Below are 26,381 nucleotides of genomic sequence, written 5' to 3'. Positions count from 1 at the left end.
TTGAGATGTGCAGAGACTATACCATATACCAGAGTGTTCAACAATAGTGTGGTATTGCTAGAAAAGACGTCCGTCTATGCCGTGGTGCATGACAAAATCCACAAATGAAGCAGGTTTTCACGCTTCTCCTTTTCTTTTCTCTGCGCACATTGTCTCTGAGGAATTACATTGCTCTCAGATATAAACATTTTCTCTAATGTGTTTGAGACGGCCTCACCTCTATCTCCGTGACTCACCCAGTTCCGTGTAACTTCATTAGAGATCTTATAGTGCATAAATTGCTTTCCATTGAGCACCAAATGTACCTTAAAAGAATTGGTATCAAGCCCTGTTCAACAAATGCAGCGCTTTCCTCTTCGATCACATAGTGGTCTTCCTCATTATATTTTTCAATATGACAGATATCGGTCCAATCGCTTCATATATATATATATATATATATATATATTTATATATATATATATATATATATATATTTATATATATATATATATATATATATATATAATGGGCTGACACAACATAACACAAATAGAAAAGAATAGACACATATAAAAGAACACTTACACGGTAAATTGTTCGAGCTTTCGGCCCTCTCAGGGGCCTTCTTCAAGAGAGACTGAAAATATGCTATGGATCAGGAGAGGGGAAAGAGTTATGGGCGTGGAGGGGAGGTGTGGAGGGGAGGTGTGGAGGGAATGCTGGGAGGGAAATTAAATATGGCGGTTAAGGGTGGGAATTTTAAAGGAACGGAAGGATAGTATGTAGGCGGATTCACGAGTTCTCACCTCTATGTTGGTAGCTGAATCAGGTAGGGATTCTAGGATGCTGAGGGAAAAACACTGGTCGAATGAAAGGTTGTGGGAATTGGCGTGTGAAGGGATAGGAAGAGAAGAGAGTGAGGCAGAATTACAGGAGTATCGGTGATTATTCATTCGGATGGATAAGGGGGTAATGCATTCACCTATGTAGAAGGAAGTGCAGTGCTTGCATGATAAAAGATAAATAATATTTTTTGAGAGGCAATTAGCGTGGGAACGAGGTGGGGGGGCTATGAGGGGATGTAGGGAGAGGGGAGTAGGCATAATAAGAGGACAGGTTTTACATCGGGGGCAGTTGCAAGTTGGGGAAATATTGGGAAATTTGTCACGGGGGGGCGCCAAAGGGTTGGTGGATCTCAGAAGGTTTTTGAGATTGGCGGGTCGTCTGTATGCGATGGATGGGCATTGGGGTAGTAAGGATGAGGTCGCGTCATTGTCATGTAAAATTGGAAACAGCTCTTTAAGGAGGGTTTTCAGTCTGTGTGATCCGGGGTAATAGGTGGTGCAAAGGTTGAGTCCTGCGTCAGATGTGGGCTTGTTATTGTGTGGTGTGTGTGGTCGGGTGGAACGGTGGATTTTATTTCGTAGCAACTTTTCTGGGTAACCGCGTTTGAGGAGTGCAAGGTGTAGATTGGCAAGGTATTTGTTGAGAGTGGCTGTGGTGTTGCAAATTCGGTGTCCGCGGATAGAGAGAGAGTTAGGAATCGAGCGTTTCGTGTGTTGAGGATGACAGCTTGTGTGGTGTAGGTATTGCTGATGGTTAGTGGCTTTGATGTGTACTGAAGTAGTGAATTTGTTGTTTTGAAGTAAGATGTCTGTGTCAAGAAAGGTGATGGTGGAGTCTGAAATGGAAGAGGTGAATTTAACCGTGAAAGATGAATTTAAGGCGGATAAGAAGTTGTTGAGAGAGTCAGAGCCATGTGTCCAGAGAATAAAAATATCGTCTATGTAGCGGACCCAGAAAAGAGGTTGAAGGGGTTGCTGTGACAGGAAGGTCTCTTCGAGATGGCCCATGAAGAGATTGGCGTATGATGGTGCCATCCTCGTTCCCATCGCTGTGCCTTTTGTCTGTAGGTAAAAACAATTTTGGAAAGTGAATGCATTTTTTGTTAGGACGAAAGTGGCAAGATTGAGGAGAAATTCCGTTGAGGGGCGCTATCAAGAAATAACGCGTGAGTGTTCTTCTTTTTTTGTGTTTCTATATTGTGTGTTACTGTGTATTGTACTATTCGGCACTTCCGTGTTACGTCTACGAAAGCATATATATATATATATATATATATATATATATATATATATATATATATATATATATATATGTATATATATATATATATATATACATATATGTTTATATACATATATATGTATATATATAATATATACATATATATGTATATGTATGTATGTATATATATATATATATATATACATTTATTTATTTATATATTTGTTTATATATATGTATATATAAATGTGCTCGCAGTTGGTTTTGACGACTTGAAGATGTCTCTCTAGTTCGATGGGCATAACGGAGGGACAATGTGGGGATAAAAGTGATGTGGACTGACTGTTATTGATAATAGGGAAGAGGTGACGCACTTTAAATGTGCGAGATGGCACTTATCTGAGTGTCCCAGTCATTTAAACCCCCCGGGCTGAACGGAGCCCAGTGAATGCATCCGATGGCTTCCCCTCCCACCCCCCTGCCCATTCCCTATCGGTCTATGTTTCATTTCTTTGTGTTTCTATGTTTTAAAAATCTACATCTGTGATTTTATATATTTGTGCTTCGCCAAAGATCGTTCCATTGTTATCAAAAGCCGACCGTGGGTTGCACGTGAATCTTTGTTTGTTTCCGACTGAATGGAACTTGTCGACGTCCGATGTTCCCGTGTCGAGAGGAGACGTTCCCGCTCGCTCACCGCCCGAGGAAGGATCTGGCTGTACGTTATAACCTTAATCCGGTAGGTTGACGCTCCAGGCCAAGTGGGCAAGCTTCCCCCTCCGCCACAAAGGAATGCCACGGCACGACCTGAGGTGAACCCTGTAACCCCTGTTCCTGGCTGGTTTCCCGTTAAAGCATTGGGGCTTGACAGCTGGAGAGCGGCACGGCACCATCACTCCCTTCATCGCATCCCCGTACGGCATCGAAAGGTAATGTGAATGAACCTCGGTTTGATCAGTCTGCATTGGTTAAATGGAAAGTGTTGATTTTGTAGTGGTATGCGTGTACCATTGTGTGTTTGTGTGTATAGGAAGTGCCGTCCATGAATCATGCCAGGTTTTTTACAAGATTGTATTTCTTGACCTTAAAGAAACCGGGAGAGAGGGAGAGACTGCAAATAGGGTTGATTTAAGATGGATGTCCCCTGGTGCTGTTATTAGAAGAAGCTAGCAAATTGATGGGATAAAGTGTCAATTTATTCATTTGTTCTTTGTGGCAATCAGACTCGAATGAAATGGGAATTCAAGGAGTTCTCTCGGGTTTCCCACCGGTTCAGGTTGCAGTACACCGACGTTTCGAAGGCTGACTCTGCCATCGTCTTCAGGGTGAAGTTCAGAGCATAGTTTTCAGTTTCAGTTTTATAGGTCTTTATTTCCGTATAGAGACAGCGTACAAGAAATGCATAAAATATATGATTGAAACATAACAGAACAATACGGAAACCCCGTTTTAGGATAAACTCCTCTTCGGGGTGGAAAAATTAAATATTGAAAGGCTACAAGGTGGTAGCGGCTGCGGAAAATCAGAGCATAAAAAAGGCCTGGTATTTATACTCTCCGCCGAGGCTCAGGTGTGCCCTGATTGGTCGGAAGCGTTAGTGTGCTCCGCTACGGCCAATCGGGTGCGTTCCCGTGCATTCTCTATTTACTTTAGCACTGGTTTCCAAGTGTCACTGATTTGGAAGCCGTTGTCTCTGTTGAAAGTATTGGTGTCTAGTCGGATTTCAACGGCTTCTTTCACCACGCGATCCGAATAGCCGTTGGCGTGGCATAGCCTCTTTGTGCCGGTAAAGTTAATTCTGTGGTCGTTATTCCGGCAATGTTCGGCGACCGCAGATTTCGCTGGGTATATTAACCTGATGCACCTCTCGTCGTGTTCTTTAGGCGTGTTTCTATGGTGCGGCCGGTCTCCCCAATGTATGCTTGGCCGCACTCGCGAGGAATCCGGTATACTCCTTAGGTTTTCAATCCCCGTTTGTCTTTAGCCGTGTCCAGGACTGATTGCAGCTTCCTTATCAGTTTGTGGATAGTTTCCACCTTGTATTTCCTTAATATCCTTGAGATTTTATAAGAAATCGTAGAGACAAACGGGATACAGGCTCTTGCAACAGGTTTTTCTGCCTCTTCTCTCCTTCCTCCCGGAAGGCCGCGTGGCCTTCACAAATCCTTTTCTGGGTTTTTTCTGGCCGAATTCAAGGGAGGGCTCGGCAGGGGCCCGTCGCAGTTGGCTCCCAGTCTTTGCTGAGTGAGGGTCCTTCGTTAGCGATACCTCTACGACGTGAACTATACTACTCCTTATATTAACAACGACTATATTTCGGAATATAGCGGGAATACGAATTTGGAACAATTTGGTTACTATTCGAAAGTCACTGTTCTTCTACTTTTGTTCCAAAGTCACGATATCGTTGTTACTGTTACGAAGTCACTGGTAACTCTTTGGTAGTCACTGCTCCGAAGGACCGGCAAACTGTTACTGAGTAATTGTGACTCTGGTTACAGTTCCTCCATTTGTATTATTGTCACGGTGTCACAATTAAGTGTGGGGAGTGAAATTAAACACGTGTTTACTGTCTATATACATCCAAGATTAATTTGAGTTTAATTTTCGTAGGAAATACTCTCGGAGAAATATTTAAACTCTGTTGTTTTTGGACAAAATGGGGGATATTATCAAAATTTTGGTTCAATTGTGATTCATCTTCAATCGAATCTCTTTCCTTTGGAAAATGCCTTAAAATTACCAAAAAACCTGTGATCTTCAGGCAAAACACGATCTCGGTAAGCCTGCTGATGTTTAGCAATAGTTTCCGTTGAACTACGCTCAAGTCTGAAGCAGCAACAACTGATAGCGCAGCGTTAAATTGATTTCACTCATATTTAGAACTCAATAGGAGAAAAACTGTTTGGCAAAAAAGATCGCTACGGGCAAAGAAATGACTCGGCGAGTTTAAACTCATACTGAAGGCAGATCAAGTGTTCCCCTGCCGCCCCTCCAAGCCCAGCGCCTCCAGTCTTGCCAGATCGAATGCTACGTTGCCAGTTCTATGACTTAATTTACAGACGTCGTAGAGTCGCGTCAGGAAAGAATTGGTCTTGTTACTTATTACACAAACCATGTATAATTGTTTCTGCAATTGTCTCTATAATTGTACTATAAGCTATTGGTTTGTTTCAAAACAAAAAGTTTACAAAGGATAACATGTTTACATTCACTTTTGAAATATGAAACGAAATTCGAAGAATGGTAATGTTTTGACAAACATTGAGAGCATAACTTCCGCATTTCCAGTTTTTAGCAAAACTAACGGAGAATTTCGGCTCTTAAACTTAACATTTATGCATAGAACTCGAATGTTTCAAGTATTTTTGCCTTGTGACCTGCATAGTGTAAGAGAACACACATGGCTTGCGCTCTTTATTTGTTGGTACAGTTGATTCCACCGTGATTTGCGTGCAATGATTGTTTGATTGTTTTCATTTGCAGAGGAAGTACACCTATCGACCGAGAGTATCTAAGTCCTCGGTGGCCACGCAAGCTGGCAGTCCGGGTTCATCACTGAAGGATGCCGGAGAGAGCCTTGATGAACTGTTGGAGGCAACAGCGCAAGCAACGAGCAACGCAGACTGTTGCGTATTTGTGGGAAAAACTACGTCATCCGCAAAGAAGGTACATGATTGAACTCACTCCTATGAGGCGGCTCTTAATCTCTTATCAAATTTGTGTTGATACGCAACATAGCATTCCTGCCCTCTTTATCGTTCTTCTTGCGGTAAAAGTAATATTGCCATGGCTCCCTGTAATTACAAGAGCTGGCCTGAAATTAAACTCTCTTCTCTCTCTCTCTGCGACAAGTCTAAATTACTTTTCCCAGAGTTCTGTAAATATATTTTGGTTAAATTTTTGAATTTTCCATTTTTTTAAAATGAATTTGGGCGATAACTGCGCTCATTAGCAATTCTATTTCATAATGTCTTTGTGTTTGGTGTCTGCACCAATGTTCAATTTGGCCCAGACATAAACGTAACATTTACGTAATGGCAAATAAGTGAAATGACAATTGCATATTTATTTAAATTTCGCTCGAACATTGAATAGAAAATATACCAGGGCGATTCGAAAATTAGAGTCTCCTATTTATTTTTTTCCATGAAAAATCAAATTTATCCTCAAATTTGCATACATCTTTTGAAAGACTGAGCTTTTAGCTATTCTTCTAAGATAGTCGCCTTGACGACCAATCACTTTTTGCATTCTTGTAAGCAGCTTTTCATTAATACCGGTGTCTTAACTTCCTCCCTCTGTGCCGCAAAGACAACTGTGATGACTGCTTCTCCGATATAATAAATTCATCCTGCCATTTAATGTGGGAAGTGTACGGGGTGAGAAGTGTATTATGGACATCATAAACGTGCATTGGAAGTGGTGCTGGGAGTGTTTTGATGGCCGGGAAAACGTCCTATGAAGAACAGCAGTCGATGGGGTGGCCAAGTTTGCCATTGGAATATCAACAACGGTGGCTCCAATTGACGAGATGGTGGTGCGATATAACCAGAGGGAATTACCCTTCAATTAGATAAAAGGAAGGCCTTAGAGAATGAAGAGAGAGAGAGAGAGTGGCTACTTCTCCGTGCTGCAGGATATTGTGTCTCTTGAGGTCAATTAATTTACAAACAAGGTGTCTCTCCTCACCTAAAGGAGGAGAGTGTTTGCATATCTTAATACAATGCACGTCCACGTGTCTTCACATCAAACGATGACCACCCTACTCAATGGATCCGGCCGATGGGATATATCATCGATCACCCTCCTTACAGCCCAGAGGACAACACTGCCCCCCTAAGCGACTATCACTCGTTTCCCGCTCTCAAAAAAACACCTCGGAGGACAGAAATTCAAGTCAGTCTACAAAGGGCAAGAAACAGTCATCAGTTGGCTTTGTGTGACACGGCGGGAGAAAGGTACAACACCGGTTTTAATAAAAAGCTGCTTACAAGGAGATGCAAAAAGTGATTGGTCGTCAAGGTGACTATGTTAGAAGAATAGCAAAATGGTCAGCCTTTCCATACCATGTACGCAAAGTCGAGAATAAATTTGTATTTTCATGAAAAAAATAGGAGACCTTACTTTTCGATTCGCCCTCGTATTAATTGATTTCTCAACTTAATCTATTATTAATTGAGGTAATTGCTGAGTGCATTTCATGTGATGTTCGTCATATTGTGTTTGCTGTTCACAGCGGAAGAGTGGTTATCGGCCGAGGGTAGCGCAAGCAACCGTGGCGACGCAAGCTGGCTCCCCGGGTTCTTCCCTCAAGGACGCTGGAGAATGCCTCAACGAACTGCTGAAGGCTACGGCGGACGCAACGGGCAACGTCGACTGTTGCGTGATATTGGGGAAAACAACGTCATCTCCTAAGAAGGTACCGAATTGAGATGCATCCCTCTCCTTTGAGGATTTTTTCGAGAGTGTCTTTGTATAATTGTTCGCCTTGTTTGATTGTGTTTGATGATGTGCAAGGCGCAACCTCGTCTCGATAGGGCACAGAGGCAAGGAGGAGAGTTATAACGACATCTGTGGAAGGGTGGGAGATAATTCATTAGGGTTATTAAATAAATTAATACAAGCGCTGTCCGGGAAAGTACTTTACTTCTACTCTCGTGCCTATCTCCAAGCGAGGGTGTGTAGTAATAGGCCTAGAGATGGCACCACCATCTTGGTGTGCCTTTGACGTCCCCACACTCGGTATACTGTGCCGTGGTAGGGTGGGGTTCTGACCGTGGTTCTTTGCTCGCTCTGCAAACTGTTGTTGTAGCAATTTGAGGAGATCTGTGGAGCGTTAGACGTGATTTTGGGTTGTTAGATTACTGGCGGTAAACACTAACGCAAGCCAAGGAGTGAAATTCATTAGTGGCAACTTTGCGCTTACATTTGATTCACGATAACAAGATTGGGGGGTGGTCATTTCAGCTGACGGGTGTATTTACATTGAGGAATGTTACTCCTGACAGTTACCACTATTTTTATGTACAAGGATTTTAATTTTCATTTCTATTTTTATTTAATACATTTGCTGTTAAACAGAAGTTTCATTTGTCCGGATCGAAGTGCCGTACCGTGAACAAGTGGACCTAAACTTGAGTAATTTGTATAATTGTGATCCTTAAGTGTTGAAACTAGTTGTACCGAAATAAAGAGCTGTGGAAAAATACACGGTGTTCTTAATTTAATGAATATGAACGTCCACAAAGTTGAACCACAAGCAATTGAATTTAAACCAATATTTAGCCCTTGAAAACATGGTATTGGAAACGGTTGAACTGCTAACCCCTTGGAGATTATGTCACGTTAGGCCTTCCTCGCTCACGGAGGGGGGAAATTCACCAAAAAGGATTTCAAATGTCGTTGATCCTAACATTCTCTTGATTACATCTACAGGCGGGAACCAGTGGCCCATTGCAAGTCCCGGCCGTAGCATTGAAGGTGGTCAAATTTGAAACCCTCGTCAACCAAGGTTTGATACGTACCGTGGTACCGAAGGAGGCCGACAGGGGAGGAAATGCGGCACAGGGCCCGGATGGGAATGCCGTCACCCCTGAGGATTCGGCAGGAACTTCATCCACGGTCAGCAAGGTACCATACCGATTCAACCGTGGATATTAGATGAGATGGTGACTCTAGTTACGTACCCATGTCGTTAATAAAAGGAGTTGTTTCATGAATTTCCCTCCTCTTTGTACAGGGTCGCACCTAAAAGTGGTAGGACTGATTTTTTACAAGAATGTTATTGACGATATACTTACATGGACTTAATAATCTTCAAAGTATGCTCCTTGAGCTGCTACACACTTAGTATAACGTTGCTCCCATTCCCCGTACGCCCGCTGGAAATTTTCTTTGGGGATGCCGTTGATGACCCTCGTCGAAGCCTCATGAACAGCCTTTATCGAGTCAAAACGTCGTCCCTTGAGCTGTCTTTTCATCAGGGGGAAGAAGAAGAAGTCCGGTGGTGCCAGATCGGGAGAATAGGGCGGGTGCGGCAACGTGGCAACGCCGTATTTGGCCAGGAGCTGTCGGTCGACACTCAGAATTTTCGGCACCATCTTGGTGCACACCTTGCGCATGGCCAAATCCTGTGAAATAATGCGTTGGACGTTGGATGCAGACAGACCCAACTGGTCTGCAATTTCTTCACTGGTAAGCGTCGGTCTGTGTTCAGCAGTGTCCTCACTCTGTCCACATTCGTGTCAGTTCTTGCCGTCGACGGACGTCCGGAGCGATGGTCATCTTCAACGAGCTCCCTACCCTCTTCAAACAACTTGTGCCACTCAAATACTGTGGAACGGCTTAAGGCAGTGTCCCCATAAGCCTGCTTGATCATATCGAGGGTCTCAGTTGCCGTCTTCCCGAGTTTTGCCCAAAACTTCACGGAATAACGTTGCTGTAAATTCAGATTCATTTTGTTTTTCGACGCGGACAAAAAACTTGCTTCACTGAAAACGGTGTCCTCACTCAACGACAGCCCGCAGGCGACTGAGGTTGGTGTCGGTCTGTTGCTAAGAGCCCCCTCCACCTCACCCTGCCGGGCAGACCCCCCTACACTGCTCCATTCATGCCAGAGAAAATCAGTCCTACCACTTTTGGGTGCGACCCTGTAATTATGCAGACATGGACTTTGTAAGTGTACTATTATGTTACAGGGTATGAGATATGAGGGTGAAAACTTAAGCACACACACACACTTGCGGACCACAGACAAAATGACCTTTAGAAGCACTCCTGGTCCGGGCATGTGGAAGTAACATTCCCCTTCAACATGCATGTGAAGGTTTGAGGTCGTTACATTCATCCAGTGTGGTATTATGAGAGGCGGAAGTATGGAGACGTGTTCTTGTATGCTGTGTCAACTCAAGTTAAACACCGTGCTGTTATGGAATTTTTAACTGCTGAAAAATTGACCCCCACTGAGATCCATCTTCGTTTTAAGGCTGGCGTGGTGACGGTGCTGTTGATAGGTCTGCTGTAAATTGAGTGGTAGTAACGCTTTGTGGTTGGGAGCCTTGAAAAGTCATAATTGTTGGTTAAACAGGAAGCTGCCTTTTTTTTTGGATGCTTGCCAAGTTTATGTTGGCTATTTTGTGGAATGAGGGGCAACTCTAAATTCTTCTCAGTGTCTACAGGCTCTATAGCACCTCCGACATCGAGTTGGTTGTGTTAAAGGCAGACTGGCGCCAATAATAATCTTGCAAAATGAGTACAATGCTTGCCCACACACACTGAGCGCAACTGGAGAGGCTCGCAGAAACCTGTAGACATTTGAACCGATTCCCCACCTTCCTTATTCCCTTGCGATCTTCAGCCTTTTTGTGATTTTTATTTATTTCCTTATCAACTCAAGAGAGACACCTCGAAGGGTGAAGGATCTCAGGTTTTCCCGGCGTATGGTATTCAAGAAGATCTCTCGGGTTTCCCACCGGGGTCAGGTTGCAATACACCGACGTTTTGAAGGCTGACTCTGCCATCGTCTTCAGGGTGAAGGACTTCACTTCACCCTGAAGAAGATGGCTGAGTCAGCCTTCAAAACGTCAGTGTACTTCAACCTGAACCCGGTGGGAAACCCGAGAGATCTTCTTGAAGACTTCTAAGGGTAGTCATTACTAGCGGGACGTTGATGAGGGGAGGGCACAGCTGTTGATAAGTCCTGGTTTCTAGAAAATTGGGAAGAGTTTGTCAGTGGCGGGAATAAAAAACTTCTTACATAAGTTGGGAGAAGAAATGTGTGTTAGTCTTAATGGTGACTATGTTGAGAAATAAATGTATGATTTTGAAACTTAAAGAATTGTACTTTTTGCCCAATGTTGCTGTTTGTTTGCGGGCTACAAGCATGTGTGCAATACTATTCAGCCTATCCTCTTATCTTAACGATTTGTAATTTCAATGAAATTTCATTAATGTGCTTGAAAGGTACTAAGGAATAGTGAGTGGATATCTCAAAGTTTAACGTGTATATATCTATGAAAATATATACTTTGAATCGCTATATATTTGAAATAGTCGTAGACTTTTGTTTGGGATTGATGGTGGAGGGATGAAGTGACATGGTCAAGTCAGTAGACTTTAGTTTTCGAGTGATTTTGGTGTGTATCTCTTCTGAATATATCTTAATTTCATTTTGTGACGAAGGTGGAACGGAAGGAAGGAACCAAAGTATCGGAAGTGCAGGTGGGGACGCAGCCGGCCGGCCCTGGTTCTTTTCAGACAAAGGCAGGGGAGATCAGAGGTGAAGTGATGAAGTCCGCAACAGACGCAACACGCAACGTGGATTGCTGCGTCATAGTGGGCAACCCTTCGTCATCCGCAAAGAAGGTACGAATCGAGCTCTTTATCTAAAGGAGGATCTTGGTTGTTCTCCTGTCAAACTTGCGTGAACGCAACAATTCCCAAACCAAACATCCTGTCCTGTACGCAAAATCTTTGGATAATGGACCTCATTTGTTGTTTTGGGTTTTTCCTTGCAATCTGCGGTATTCCAGTATGTTTTAACGCAATTTGTGCCTGGTTGTATGTCGGAGAAGACCTTGGAGTATTGAGTTGGAAGGATGTTGGGTTTTTTTGTTTTTTTAGGTTTTAACGAGGAGATGTGTCGGTCTTGAGTCTGTGTAAATCCACAGGAACCGTTAGAATAACAATAACATTAGCAATAGCAATGGAAATGGTGCTGGAAATGGAAATAATGGCAAAGTTTTGCCCATGTAAGGATTTAGCCATTTTTTCGCAGTAACTCATTAACACGCAGTGACACAAACAGCCATAACTCGCAAATAAAAGCATCTGCGATGATGGAATTGGGCGGAAGTGCGGCTTAAAGGTGCACGTAGAGGCAGAGAGAGAGAGCAGAGGGACCTAGTTCCGCTGCTTTTCGTTTGGGGTGTAGGTGCTAGGTTTGTATAAAAAGTTTGTCGGTGGAAGAAAGTTACGACACCAGTATTAAAAAGGTGGTTACGAGGATGCAAAGAGTGACTGATTGTCAAGGGGGCTATGGATAAAAAATAGCTAAATGCTTAACCTTTCCAGCGATGTATGCAAAGTTGAGAATAAATTTGATATTTCATGAAAAAATAAAATGGGGAACCTTCCATTTCAATATGCCCATGTAGAACACATATTATTGACATGAATATTCCACGCACCAGTTGGTTGAACATAAAAACTAGGGCAGGTAGAACAGTTTACGTATCTCGGTAGTGTTTTGGACCAACAGGGTCAAAGTAGTAAGGACTTAAGGGGAAGAATTGCGCTAGGCAGAGAGGCTTTCACAAGGAGGAGGGAGTTGATGATGGGGACGTTGAGTAAGGATGTTAAGAAAAGACTCGTAAAAACTTTGATATGGAGCATAGTTATGTACGGCGAGGAAACATGGTCATTGAAGCAGGAGGATAGGCGTAGATTGGAGGCTTTGAAATGTGGGTGTGGAGAAGAATGGAGAAGGTGAAATGGACAGAGAAGAAAACAAATGAGGAAGTACTTGGTATGGTGGGCGAAGAGAGGGGTTTGTTGGGAGATATTACTAAGGAGGAGGCAGGAAAAGTGGATGAAGGGGGTGTTGACCGGCAGTGGGATGTTGAAGACCGTAATTGAGGGGAGAATGTTGGGCAAAAGAGGAAAGGGAAGGAACAGGATAGGGATGTTGGACGGGATGAAGGGAGGAAGAAAATACTATAATATAATAATGCTTATTATGTTTAATTAAGCAGTCGTGTGCTATAACGAAGGAATTTCCCCATCACTCAGTGATGATACTCAGCCGCTTCTATTTCAAACAGTGAAAATCAAAATGATAAACCCACTTCATGAAAATTTCTGTTCGCAAAAACATCGAAACGCTGAGCCCTTGGGCATGATGGGAAAAATCGCCGTACATCCTCTTTGAAGTCACTTGTAAACGTTGTTAATGTCAACCATTCCTTGTTTTACTTTTGCAGATGGGAACGAGTTGTCCATTGCAAGTCCCGGCCACGGCATTGAAGTTTGTCAAGTTTGAAACCCTCGTCAACCAAGGTTTAATACGTACCATGGTACCAAAGGAGGCGGACAAGGCGGGAAACTCAGCACAGGGCCAAGATCCTGCCACCCCTGAGGAAGCGGCCGGTACTTCATCTCCGGTGAAAAAGGTACGGCACTGATGGAACCATTGATACTAGAATGGGGGGATAAATGCAAGTTACGTACTCTTGTCATTAAAAAAAGGAGTCATTTCATGATCACTGGTGGGATATCGGTGTTGTAAGTGACCTCATTGCGTCATCTACAGTGGAATATGGGGATGTAATGCTTCTATTCCCATTTACCAGGTTGAAATTCAGAATTATACGGCTGTTGACTTTAAAAGTGTATTGTTCTTTTGGTTACCTTTGAACTAGAGCAATGTATTATGCAGATTGTGAAAGATTTGTGTACATGCAGAGGAAGGCGACTGATTTCAATCGTATGAATTAAAATTGTTCATTATTGGACAGCCATATTTTCTGTTTAATTTATGGTTTTATATATATTTTTATATATGTGTGTTTTCGGATGTACTTTGCTAATAGCATGCGTATGTTGGCAATCGTGATGTTATTCTATACTTCCTCTGATCCGTGGCGGAACACAAGCAGCATTTAGATGCACAAATACTACCTTGATCAAAAAGTTCCCGGAATAACCACCGTGTGGCGCTCCCATCGTTCCGATTTGAGTTCTGTTTTTTTTGTTAAATTGGTACATCTGTTGTTGATATTCCCTTTAAATCTTAGTGTCATAACTTGACATTTGCAAAAGTTACGGTCGGTTTTCGGTATGTCCATCAGTGCTTCCTGCGATTTTTCCATTACTTCCTCTCGGCTGCTAAAACGCGTTCCCCGTAATGGTTTTTTAACTCGATTGAACAGAAAGAAGTCACAGGGAGCCAAATCAGGTGAATTCGGTGGCTGTTGGATGGTATTTGTTGCATTTTTCGTCAAAAAATTACGAATAATGATAGCACTGTGCGACGGTGCGTTATCATGGTGCAAAATCCACGAGTTTTCTGCCCACATTTCTGGTCTCTTTCGGCGAATTGCTTCACGCAAACGTCTCATAACGCCCAAATAATACTCTTTGTTTACTGTCTGGCCTTCTGGCAAAAATTCATGATGCACTACACCGTTGTAATCCATGAAAACCGTCAGCATTGCCTTCTTTTTTGACTGAAAACGACGTGGTTTTTTTGGTCTCGGCTCATTTGGTGAACGCCATTCACTTGCCTGATGTCTGGATTGCGTGTCGTACTCATAAACCCACGTCTCGTCTCCAGTAATGATCCTTTTGATGAATGTGGGATCGGATTCAGCCTCGCAAATCATGTCTTTTGCGACGTCAACACGGTCTCTTTTTTGCATGAGATTGAGGTCTTTTGGCACCAACTTTGCTGCTACACGACGGAAACCCAAATCATTAACCACAATGTCTTGGGCGGATCCATAGGCAATGTTCAAGTCCTCCGCTATTTCTCTGATGGTTAATTTGCGGTTATTGACCAACATTTCTTTTACTTTATCAATTTTTTCACCGACTTTCGATGTCGATGGTCTGCCACTGCGTTCATCATCTTCGATTGACTCACGACCACTTCTGAACCGCTCGTGCCACTGGTAAACGACCGTTTTTTTTAGAGAATCGTTGCCGAAACACTTTTCCAACATTTCCAACGTCCGTGCGCCACTAAATCCGTTTTTTACGCAAAATTTAATACAAGTTCGTTGTTGCAAATTTAAATCCATTTCTGCAATTGTAAAAAATCGCCAACACACACAGAGATAGATGTACTCTTGGCTACGTAACTTTTGCAAATGTCAAGTTATGACACTAAGATTTAAAGGGAATATCAACAACAGATGTACCAATTTAACAAAAAAAACAGAACTCAAATCGGAACGATGGGAGCGGCACACGGTAGTTATTCCGGGAACTTTTTGATCAAGGTAGTATGCCATGGTTCACCCCCATACCGAAGACATTAACTATTCCATAATTCAATTTCATTGACAGAGTTCAGAATTTTATGGCACATGTAAACCAAATTCCTACTTAAGGAAGAAGGACTGTATTCCTTATAAGACATCTACGTTCCCTATCTGAACCGTATACCGTGGTTTTGTGGCAGCATTGACCTTTGTTTACTCCACATTTGTGTTTTGGCAGAAGACAAAGCCTAAACTGCTGTCGTCATCCGTTGTGGCACCCACTATCTTGGGAGTCCTACCGAGCTCTGCTACTGCGGTATTCCATCCAGGAGTGGGTTTTGGCACGCAGGGGAGCAAGAGTTGTGCCGGAACCATCCCAGAAGAGGGCAATGCAACTAGCACCGTGGATGCCAAAGGAACCGCTAAACCAGAACAGGTAGAGTGCCAACAAGATCATGTTCTTGTGTTCTCTCCCCGTGAATAATTGGACGTTCTTTACGTAGGTGTAGAGTGCTGATCTAATGACTTACAGGGTCACACCGAAAAGTGGTAGGACAGATTTTTTTACAAGAATTTCATTGACAATATACTTACATGGACTTAATAATCTTCAAAGTATGCTCCTTGAGCTGTTACACACTTAGTATAACGTTGCTCCCATTCCCCGTACGCCCGCTGGAAATATTCTTTGGGGATGCTGTTGATGACCCTTGTCGAAGCCTCTTGAACGGCCTTTATCGAGTCAAAACGTCGTCCCTTGAGCTGTCTTTTCATCATGAGAAAGAAGAAAAAGTCTGGTGGTGCCAGATCGGGAGAATAGGGCAGGTGCGGAAACGTGGCAACGCCGTATTTGGCCAGGAGCTGTCCGACAACAAGCAAATTTTTGGCACCATCTTGGCGCACACCTTGCGCATGGCCAAATCCGGGAAATAATGCGTTGGACGTTGGATGCGGACAGACCCAACTGGTCTGCAATTTCTTCACTGGTTAAGCGTCGGTCCGTGTTCAGCAGTGTCCTCACTCTGTCCACATTCGTGTCAGTTCTTGCCGTCCGGAGCGATGGTCGTCTTCAACGAGCTCCCTACCCTCTTCAAACAACTTGTGCCACTCAAATACTGTGGAACGGCTTAAGGCAGTGTCCCATATCAAGGGTCTCAGTTGCCGTCTTCCCGAGTTTTGCCCAAAACTTCATGGAATAACGTTGCTCTAAATTCAGATTCATTTTGTTTTTCGACGCGGACAAAAAACTTGCTTCACTAAAAACGGTGTCCTCACTCAACGACAGCCCGCAGGCGACTGAGGTTGGTGTCGGTCTGTTGCTAAGAGCCCCCTCCACCTTACCCTGCCAGGCAGACCCCCCCTACACCGCTCTGTTCGCGCCAGAGAAAATCAGTCCTACCACTTTTGGGTGCGATCCTGTAAATAGTTGTCAGTATATTTCAGTTCAATTTCTTGCAATAACTTTGACAATCGCACTTCAACCAAAACACTTGATTAGTTGACCTGTGGCTCTGTTGATTTTTTTCTCAATTTACATTTATTCGACGGCAAACAGTATGAAAACATAAGGACAACTGAAACTAACGTAACTCATAACCGGGCATGCCATATGCACAGCTGGGCAATCCTCCCGCCACAGAAGATGGACCCTAATTGGGTTGCTCATGCCGAAGTGGGCAGTGGGCCGGTATACTCGCATAATGTCCGCCAAGTTGCAACAGTCCACGTATCATTGTTTCACATACAAATCTATTTTTGCCTCACAAAATTTCCCGGTTCGCTTTGTGCCATTCAAACCTTGTGGTGTACTGTGATGTACTCTTGTAATCCACTGCGATGCATGGTGCTTTTAATCACGACGTTTGCCCCCCCTGTTGGCAGCATTCCGGCCTGCAGGCCCTCGTGACTCGCGTGATCTCCACGCTGGAGCGGGGCAGCAACGTGGCCCTCCTGTCAACCGACGCCCAGCCGGGACGCTCGTCTGGTGCTGCCAATGTGCATGAGGGCGTCGTCGAGGGGAGGAAGGAAGGGAAAGGGCGGAGGGCAGTCGCCGTGGTGCCCAAGGAGAAGAGGAAGCCCATCAAGATCCTCCCGAAGGTCGCCACGGAGAGCGTCGGTGTTCCATCAGCTGACGTGGGCGTCGTCCATGCAGCACTCCCTTTGCCTACCGGACGGCTCAGCGGTTTCATCCTACAGCCACGTGCCGTGCCCCCGTGCACCACCAGGAATGATGCAAAGGATAAAGTGTCAGGAAACGTGCCGATTGGTGCGCCGGAAGGCACCACCTTGATGCTCGTGCCGAGTGCTTGTGCACCGTCGGGGAAGAATGGCGATGGGGGCAAGGCGGGCGAGACTCGGTCGTCGAGTGGTGAGTGTATGGATAGAACGAGAGTCTTTGAATGAAACGAGTAATAATAAAGGCCTTATGAATGTAATGGGAGGAATCAACCCGAGGTGTACCCTTACAGAAGTGCTGAGGAGATATGGTGAGGGAAATTAGAGAGGGAAATAAATAAATGAAATAAGTGATTCAAATTGAATAAAAATGAAATGTTTTTGGGGGATTGGAACAGAAGAAATGATTAACCCAAAATGCGAAAACAAAAAAACAATCTGGCTAAGGTGCACAAGGTCTGGATTGGTACATCCAAGCTAGAGAATTCATGATTTATTGGCATTTACCCCTATTACGTGTAATTGGTGGGCCACTGGCACGGAGAGAAATCTCTCGCAAGCCCTGATTGAGTGTGAATGCTTGATAAGGACGAGGGTTTGATGCCTACTAGGACACTTTAACGGCAGCATTTTTGTTATCATATTGTAATTTAATCGTTTTCTATTCTAACCCCCAATATCATTTTATTTTATTTTTATTTAATTTGAATTATTTATATATTTCTCACCCCTCTAATTTCCCTCAGCATATCCTTTGCCCATTTGTATGAGTACGCCTGGGGTTGAAAATCATCCCGTAATATAGAAAGGTATTAATTTGGGCAAAATTCGGAACCTAATGGTCCCTTCTTCCAATCAAGAGAGAGAGAAAAATACAGGGTCCCGTAAGTAATGCTATTTTTTAAATCAATCAATTGAACAGAATAATAATTTTCATAATACATTTATTTGTCCGGAGATTTGTTGCATATTCATACATACACAAATATATGACACGTCAAATATAAATTTCACAATTTTAGAATAGATACAATATAAATATATATGTATATCTGATATGTATTTATATATGTATATGATATGTGTATATATATATATATATATATATATATATATATATATATATATATATATATATATATATATATATATATATATACACATATCATATACATATATAAATACATATCATATACATATATAAATACATATCATATATATATATACATACATATATATATATATATATATATACATACACATATCATATACATATATAAATACATATCATATATATATATATATATATATATATATATATATATATATATATATATATATATATATATATATATATATAATGGGCTGACACAACATAACACAAATAGAACAGAATAGACACATATAAAAGAACACTTACATTGTAAATTGTTCGAGCTTTCGGCCCTCTCAGGGGCCTTCTTCAAGAGAGACTGAAAATATGTATATATATATATATATATATATATATATATATGTACATACCAATGCACTAGTATAATTACATATTAATTGTTCAAGCCGGAATTGACGCATTGCGACAATTCAAGGTATTCATTTACAGAATAGAACATATTATTTTTTAAGAGGTTAAACAGCTTTTTCTTGAAAACAGGTACTTTTGTTTCATACTTGATTTCATGGGGAAGTTTATTGAATAACCTTAAGCCCATTGCTTTGGGCCCATGGGCAGTATTGTGTGTCCTGACAAATGGTTGGTCATTGCAGGTCATTGCAGGTCCTTGTGTAGTGACTGTGGTAATTGTGGTTGGACTTGTAATGGGAAATATTACCCTTTGCATGTAAGATGACATTAAATATATATATGCAAGGTACTGGTAATAAAATTCCACAGACACTTGAAATTCGTACGATTGATGACATTTGCAAGGACCAGTGCAGTTGGGAAAGATATTACCTCTCATTCCAATCGTTCCTCTGCAAATGTTTTAGGTACATTTGAAGCAATAAGAAGTACAATTCCTTTTCCATTTCTCTGCCATTTTAAGAAAAGGGTGTAATTATTGCAGTTTTTAAAAGGAAGACCTCAGGAATCTTATTGGATATCGAGTGAATGTAGCAGAACATATGTAGGAGATGTGTCTGAAAACTCTTCAGCCTGCATTGTTCATATCCCCGCTTTGGTTCTAAACTTCATGGTCATCCAGGCCGTGGCATCCTTCGAAGTAGTAGTCCCCATTCGATTGAAGCACACAATCCCAGCGACCATTGGTGCTTCCACATCTTAAAGCGGTCATCGAACATGGATTTTGGAATGGCCTTCAGTTTGCGCATGGCATTGCTCTGAATCGTCTCAAACAGCTTTCATTTGAGCACCATTTTCAATGTTGGGAAGATCCAAAAGTCACAGGGAGCTACGTCGGGACTGTACGGAGACTGGCGAAGCTATACAACCTCCTGTGTTTCACCAAAAATTGCTGGAATGCGATGGCATGTTATGGTGGTGAAGAAGACAGTCACTTTGCTTGACTGGAGACCTTATGGTCGTTTTCTTCTCACGGCATCATGCAATCTTTTCAGGACTTCAAAAGTAATATTCTTTGTTGATCATCTGACCTCTTCAAGCAAATATCCAGTGCACAACACCCTTGTAATAAAAAAATAAGAAAAAATACAGGCAGAATACTTTTTGGAAATCTCGCATATTCCTTCCCAAAGCTAAACCAGTCACGTAAGTAAGGAAAAGAAAGAAATTACCCTCAAACGACAAATGTATTGACAGCAAATTGCTGATATATGAGGTGATTCATAGTCATCACAGGATATATTGTACGTATATCAAACTTTTCCACGGTTTTTTTAATGAAAACCACCTCCTGAATGTTGACCAAAAATTTATTTATCTCTTTTTTGTTAGTCCATTAAAATTTTGCCCCGAAAATTCCGTAAATACATAGAGTAGAATATAAAGTCTACACCACTCGCATCTCAAGGGTTCAGTCGTGATTAATTTCAATTCTATTTCTCCGAAAGGCAATCAGACTTGCACCGCATCCACGGTTGACCCCAACGGCGTGCCATTGAAATCTCCCGGTCAACCGCAGATCAAGGTCATCATGCAGCCTCCATTATCACTGGTGCAGGCACCAACGGGGAAAGCACCGGTCCTCGGCGAGCCAACGAAACCACCCGATGGCGCTGGGACACTAAACTGCGTCTCCGAAGGCGGTGGGCGCCAATTGATCGGGTACCTCTTCGGGGTCGGGAAGAAGAGCAGCAAGGCACCAGACGTGGTGCTCAGCAGCGAGGAGAGCGATCAGAAGGGCACCAAGCGCCAACGAAAGCGCCGCTTGAAGGAGGACGAGGTGGACCTCGAGGGCAAACGCCTGCGCTGTGGCGTATGTGACCTGGTGCTGCCCTCGATGGACCTGATGGACGAGCACCAGCTGGGGCACATGCGCCTCCACTGGCACTGGTGCTTGCACTGCTGGGAACGGTTCAAGCACAAGAACGAACTGCAGTTCCACATGTACGGCCACCTCGGTCTCATACCGCCACGGTCCCTCCTCACGCAGACGTGCAACCTGTGCGGTACGGCGGTGCTGAGGAGGAACTTTGCCATGCACCAGTTGGTGCACAATCGGGAGAGGTCGTTCGTGTGCGTCGAGTGTGGGAAAAGCTTCCGGACAAAGGAGCACCTCAAGTCACACGGATTGAGCCACGGGGACGTGAGGCCGTTCGAATGTGCCGTTTGTGCCAAGCGGTTCAAGCGAAAGGTGAGGAATTGGACGCTCTAGGGTGCACGTGAGTACGAGATATGATTCAGGAAATAATGGGGAATTCTTTGAATTTTTATGGGTTTGGATGGTCAAATACATTTTATTATTACATCAGTATACAATTGTCCCCTTGTGTATGATACAATTGTCAGCTGTTGTTCATTTTCCACGTTTGGTCTGTGCGGCAGCCATTAAGGTTGTATCTCAACATCAATACACTGCGAGCCACCAAAATGGTGTGTGGCAGGGGGTGCAGCACCAGGAGGATAGGGTAAGGGATGATGGGGTTAGGGTTTTTCAAATGGATGGGGGAAGGTGAGGGGAACCTGCAAAAATATATATATACATATATATTTTTTCCTACAAGGCAGGGACTGCGCATGGTTTTATATATATATATATATATATATATATATATATATATATATATATATATACACATATGTATGTATATATATATATAACACTTTTTGAAAGTCTCACGGACGTGAATAATAATGTATAACACTTAGCACTAGTGGACACAGACAAAAGCACAGAAACACACAAAAAAGAGACTCACTATTTTTCGAATTTTCGGTGGTCGTGACCAACTTTATCAAGGGAGAGAGGGACAGAACTGAAGGGAATACGAGAGCTGGAGCGATGGATGGAAGGGGAAGGTGGAGAGAGAATTCCGAAGGGACGGGCAGCGTTGGGTTGGAGGGGCAGCGTTAGAAGGGTCGGGAAAATGTAGAAGGTGATGGGGGTGGAAGGGGGATGAAAATATAATTAGAGCAGGGTAATTAGTGCCTAATATTGATTCCTGGCCAGTTCCAGGACTCCAAGAGCCAGATGAAGGACTGCTCTAATGTCTTGAGTTTCAGTGGATGATCAGAGGGTGGGAGGGATGCTATGATGGATACACTATAGCATTTATCAAAGGGAGTGTTGTGTTCGGAGGCGTGTTTGGGGATAGGGAGCATGTCAATTAAGGAAGAGTTTTTGCATGAGGCTCGGTGGTTGTTGATTCTGATATTGAGGGGTGTGGTGCACTGCCCAATATAATAGGCAGGGCAGAGTTGGCACTTCAGAAGGTACACTAAATTGCTAGATGTGCAAGTAGAGGAGGGAATTGGTGGGAGATAGTTAAAAAGCGGGTGGGAGAGGGATGGGAATTTAAGGACTGGATCCCCAACCCGTCCTAAAACCACTCCAACGCCATGCAATAAACCCACATGCAAAACATGCCCTATTTTCAAAACCAAAATCCCATCCCTCTCACACCCACTTTTTAACTATCTCCCACCAATTCCCTCCTCTACTTGCACATCTAGCAATGTAGTTTACCTGTAGGCGACTCTTCCAACGAGCCAGGGACATCGCTGACAAGAATAGTTTGTCGGAGGAGATTAAACATCTCAAAACCACCTTTCACCAAATTGGATATAGCGGACGCGAAATCTCTCTGGCCCTAAAAAGGGCCTTCAACCCGCCACCACGCACGATGAAGGAGGAAAAAGAAAAACCGATAGCAAGGGCCTGCCTGCCGTACGTCGCCTCGATCTCAGGTAAAATATCCAGGATACTGGCGAGGCACAACATCGAGGCTATCCACAAACCACCGGGAAAAATTAGAAATTTGCTCGTCAGAGCAAAGGACCCCATCGGCCTAAAGACCCCAGGCATATACCAAGTCCCGTGTGCCTGCGGAGATGTCTACATCGGAGAGACGGGGCGGACCATTGAGACAAGATTAAAAGAACATAAAAGAAACCTTCACCTGGGACAATTGGAAAAATCAGCCATCGCCGAAGACAGCATCGCGATGGATCATTCCATCAATTTCAATGAGACGAAGGTACTTGCACGCGCCGGTGGTTACTGGGACCGAATAGTCAAAGAATCAATTGAAATTAAAATGGCAGGACATAATTTCAATAGGGATTCCGGCTATTCCCTCAGCAATGCATGGAAACCGGTGCTAAACCAAGTAAAGTAAAGGAAGGAACAGACCACAACTGTAATGAAAGGAGAAACTTTGTAATTCCACATAGATTCTATGTGGAATTACAAAGTTTCTCCTTTCATTATGTTAAGTCGATTCCATGAAGTCACGCCTGAGACAACGAATTAGACCACAACTGCCCGGCGACCAATCAGGAGGTCCCCCCTCCTCGGGCCAATCACAGGTCACCTGAGGCGTGAGCTCAGGTATATAAGACGGCCAAATACGGAATGGCAGCCATCAACCCTGAAGACGATGCACGAGTCGGGCATCGAAACGTCGGCCAATATGGAACCCTTGACCCGGTGGAAGACCCGAGAATCCTTCACGAATCAAATACACCGGGAAAGCACCAGATCTTACTTCTTCATGTTTCCTGTCCCTCGTGTCGGACTCCCACCGACTAAAACCCCTCGTGTCTTCCTCTGTGGTCTTCATTTTCCCCTGCGGTACTGCTGGTGGCTTATTACTTTGCAGGAGAGACCATTAGCCGTAGCTTTTCCTCTAGTACTATGCTTCCGTTTCCATTGTTGCGCTCCCTGCGCGCTCTTCTCGTCATAGCTCCTTCATGGTGGTAGTAATGAAGTCACAAATCACGCTCCAGGTTGCTTCCGACGAAATCATATGTTCCACCAAGGTCTCTGGCGTAAGTTGAGTGTTTAACTTTAATACAAGGGCGTCTCGCGATGCACTGAACCGTGGGCACTCAAAAATCACGTGTTCAGCATTCTCCTCGACTCCTTGGCACTTTGGGCAATACGGCGAATCCTCATGCTTGTATTTATTCAGATACGCTCGATAACACCCATGTCCCGATAGCACCTGCGTGAGGTAGTAATTAAGCTCCCCGTGGGACCGATTTACCCATTTCGCCACGTTAGGGATAAGCCGGTGCGTCCATCTTCCCTGCGTTGATGTGTCCCACAATCTCTGCCATTCATTAACACTCTCTTCTCCTATTTCTTTTCTGGTCTCACCCGGATTCTCCTGTCGATACCAGTTCTTCCTTTCCTTTGCCAGGAGCTCCACTGGTAACATACTCGAAATCACGTTTATGGCATCCTCGGAAACTGTCTGAAAAGCGCTTGCCACCCGCAAAGCACTAATCCGGTATGGCGCTGCTACATTCCTTCGATACCCCTTCCTCAGCAGTGCATCAGCCCATATGGGTATCCCATAGGTTAGCACTGAGGTTATAACCGATGCCAGCAGTTGTCTTCTTTTCTGCTTGGGGCCACCAACATTGGGCATACCGATAGCTTAGGGCATAAGATACCGAATGAACGGCCGCGATTTGATCTCGGTATTGCCGGCGTAAAGAGTCACTTTCTCGCACCGCCTTCTGCTGGAAACGAGAAGCGCTTCAGTTTTATGTTCTGCCAATTGCAATCCAACAGAGAACATCCATTTCTTGATCGCAAAGAAAACCTCCCCGAATATAGCAGTGACTTGCTCCACAAGTTTAGCGGTAATTACCACCGCCAAGTCATCAGCGAATGCCACGAGGCACACCTGGCGCGGTAGTCTCAGCAGCAGTACCGAATTGTAGAGGATGTTCCACAGGAGTGGCCCCAGTACTGAGCCCTGGGGAACCCCTCTCCAGTCACTCTATGCGTCTTCGGTCCATCTTCCGTGTTGTACACTAGAAACCTGTTATGCAGGTAACTCGCCACCATCCTCCGAAGACACCATGGGACATTAAACTCCTTTAGAGCCTCCATGACCCACTTCCATTTCACTGAATTGAAGGCATTTTTGATATCTAGAGTGGCGATCAAGCAGTACTGCTTGGAGCCTCTTGTATACCTTTTTCCTGATATAGCGTCTTTTGCAATATTGACCACCTTGCTTATCGCATCCAACGTAGAGCGGGATTTTCTAAAACCATACTGGGTTTCCGCCAGCAAGGGATCCACGACCTCCTCGATCCTGTTATAAATGATCCTTTCGAAGACTTCCAACCGTGTCCAACATACAGAGCGGACGATAGGATGATGGTTCGTCTAGAGGCTTTTTTCCTTTAGGCAGTAGAACTAATCTCTGCCATTTCCACTTATCCGGGAATGTTCCTTCCTCGAGACATGTCTTATACATATCAAGGAACATCGCAGGTGCAGCCTTGATAGCTATCTTCAGGGCCACGTTTGGGATTCCGTCAATGCCAGGAGCTTTGTTGTTTTTCACCCTTGTTGTTGCAGTGAGCATCTCCTCTTCCGTGATGGCTGGAATTTCCCCGTCTGCCTTCTCCTCGATACCATAACTCTCCTCTTTCTGTTCAGGGAACAGAGTTGATACAATTCTCCTGAGTAGCACTGGACAGGTAGGCGATGGCATGGGCTGGCTCTTGAGTCGACTCATGACAACCTTATATGGCCTGCCCCAAGGGTCGCTGTCAACCTCACTGATAAGCTCTTTCCAATTTTCGGTTTTGGCTTCCTTAATGGCCTTTTTGAGTTCTCTTCTAGCGTCCTTGAACTTGTCCTCCATTGTGGCAAACGTGGGCTTCCCTCGGGCCCGTTGAGCTAGTCTACGGGCCCGGTGACACTTACTTCGAAGACTTGCAATCCCTTCGCTCCACCAGTGTACCGGAGGTCGACTGTCATTATTCTTCTTCCGCGGCATAGTTACATCACATGCTTCAGTTACCCTTCACATGACCTCCTCCACCATTTCCGTCGCGTCTCCATAATTCACAGGACTAGTGTCCAATGCCTCGCAAAACAGATCAGCTTCGAACAGCTTGGCTCTCCAGCCCCTTGAGTTCGATCTTGGTGGTTTCGCCCCTCGCTTCGCGTCCTCATTTATCTCCCACAGTATGGCCTGATGATCACTGTGGGTGTAAATGTCCGTCACCTTCCACGAGAAACGGTTTCCCTTCACTAGACTACTACTCACAAAGGTGAGGTCCACTATAGATGAGGACTCTCCCTTGACGAAGGTGGGCTCGCTACCTGTGTTGAGCAGGACCACATCTAGGGCCGACCAAGCCTCAAGCAGGGGTTGCCCCCTTACATTCGTCCTCCTGCTGCCCCAGTCCATCGCCCATGCGTTGAAATCGCTGGCAATGGCTACCGGGAAGCGATCCTTCGCATCTGAAACCAGCATGGCGAGGAAATCCGGGAACTCGTCCAGAGTCCAACTGGGTGGTGCATAGCAGCTGTAAAAATGTACACCCTGGACCTTTACTCTCACAAAACCATGATCCGTCTGGCAGCCAGTATCCTGAAATGGAGACCTCCCGCAGGACCAGATCGCAGCCATCCCAGTGCCATCGAACACCCAAGGTTGGTTATCCAGATGCCTGTAGGGTTCCAAGAGGATGGCCAGGTCCGGCTTCAGCTCCCGCACCCTCTGCATGATCAGATCCTGTGCTACCCTGCAATGTTGGAGGTTGAGCTGCAGTACCCT

General features: G+C 44.2%; 1 protein-coding gene across 2 annotated transcripts in view; it reads left to right on the top strand.

Moving 5' to 3' along the window:
• LOC139686230 (uncharacterized) overlaps window positions 1-26,381 on the top strand; it is a 64,180-nt gene that overhangs the window by 29,039 nt on the left and 8,760 nt on the right. The window contains exons 7-15 of one of the 2 annotated variants that reach the window (XM_071583389.1): window positions 2,793-2,978; window positions 5,536-5,718; window positions 7,289-7,471; window positions 8,488-8,673; window positions 11,233-11,415; window positions 13,032-13,220; window positions 15,271-15,468; window positions 16,914-17,400; window positions 20,241-20,983. In XM_071583389.1, the coding sequence (XP_071439490.1) occupies window positions 2,793-2,978; window positions 5,536-5,718; window positions 7,289-7,471; window positions 8,488-8,673; window positions 11,233-11,415; window positions 13,032-13,220; window positions 15,271-15,468; window positions 16,914-17,400; window positions 20,241-20,983 (2,538 nt within the window). Of the gene's footprint in view, window positions 1-2,792; window positions 2,979-5,535; window positions 5,719-7,288; window positions 7,472-8,487; window positions 8,683-11,232; window positions 11,416-13,031; window positions 13,221-15,270; window positions 15,469-16,913; window positions 17,401-20,240; window positions 20,984-26,381 lie in introns of both variants that reach the window. The other variant, XM_071583388.1, reaches the window with a different exon arrangement.

This window comes from Hetaerina americana, unplaced genomic scaffold, assembly GCF_022747635.1.
Source record: "Hetaerina americana unplaced genomic scaffold, ioHetAmer1.1.p SCAF_135, whole genome shotgun sequence".
In the NCBI taxonomy this organism is placed as follows: Eukaryota; Metazoa; Arthropoda; class Insecta; order Odonata; family Calopterygidae; genus Hetaerina; species Hetaerina americana.
Note: the sequence above shows the minus strand (reverse complement) of the source record. Positions and strands in the feature narration are given on the sequence as shown.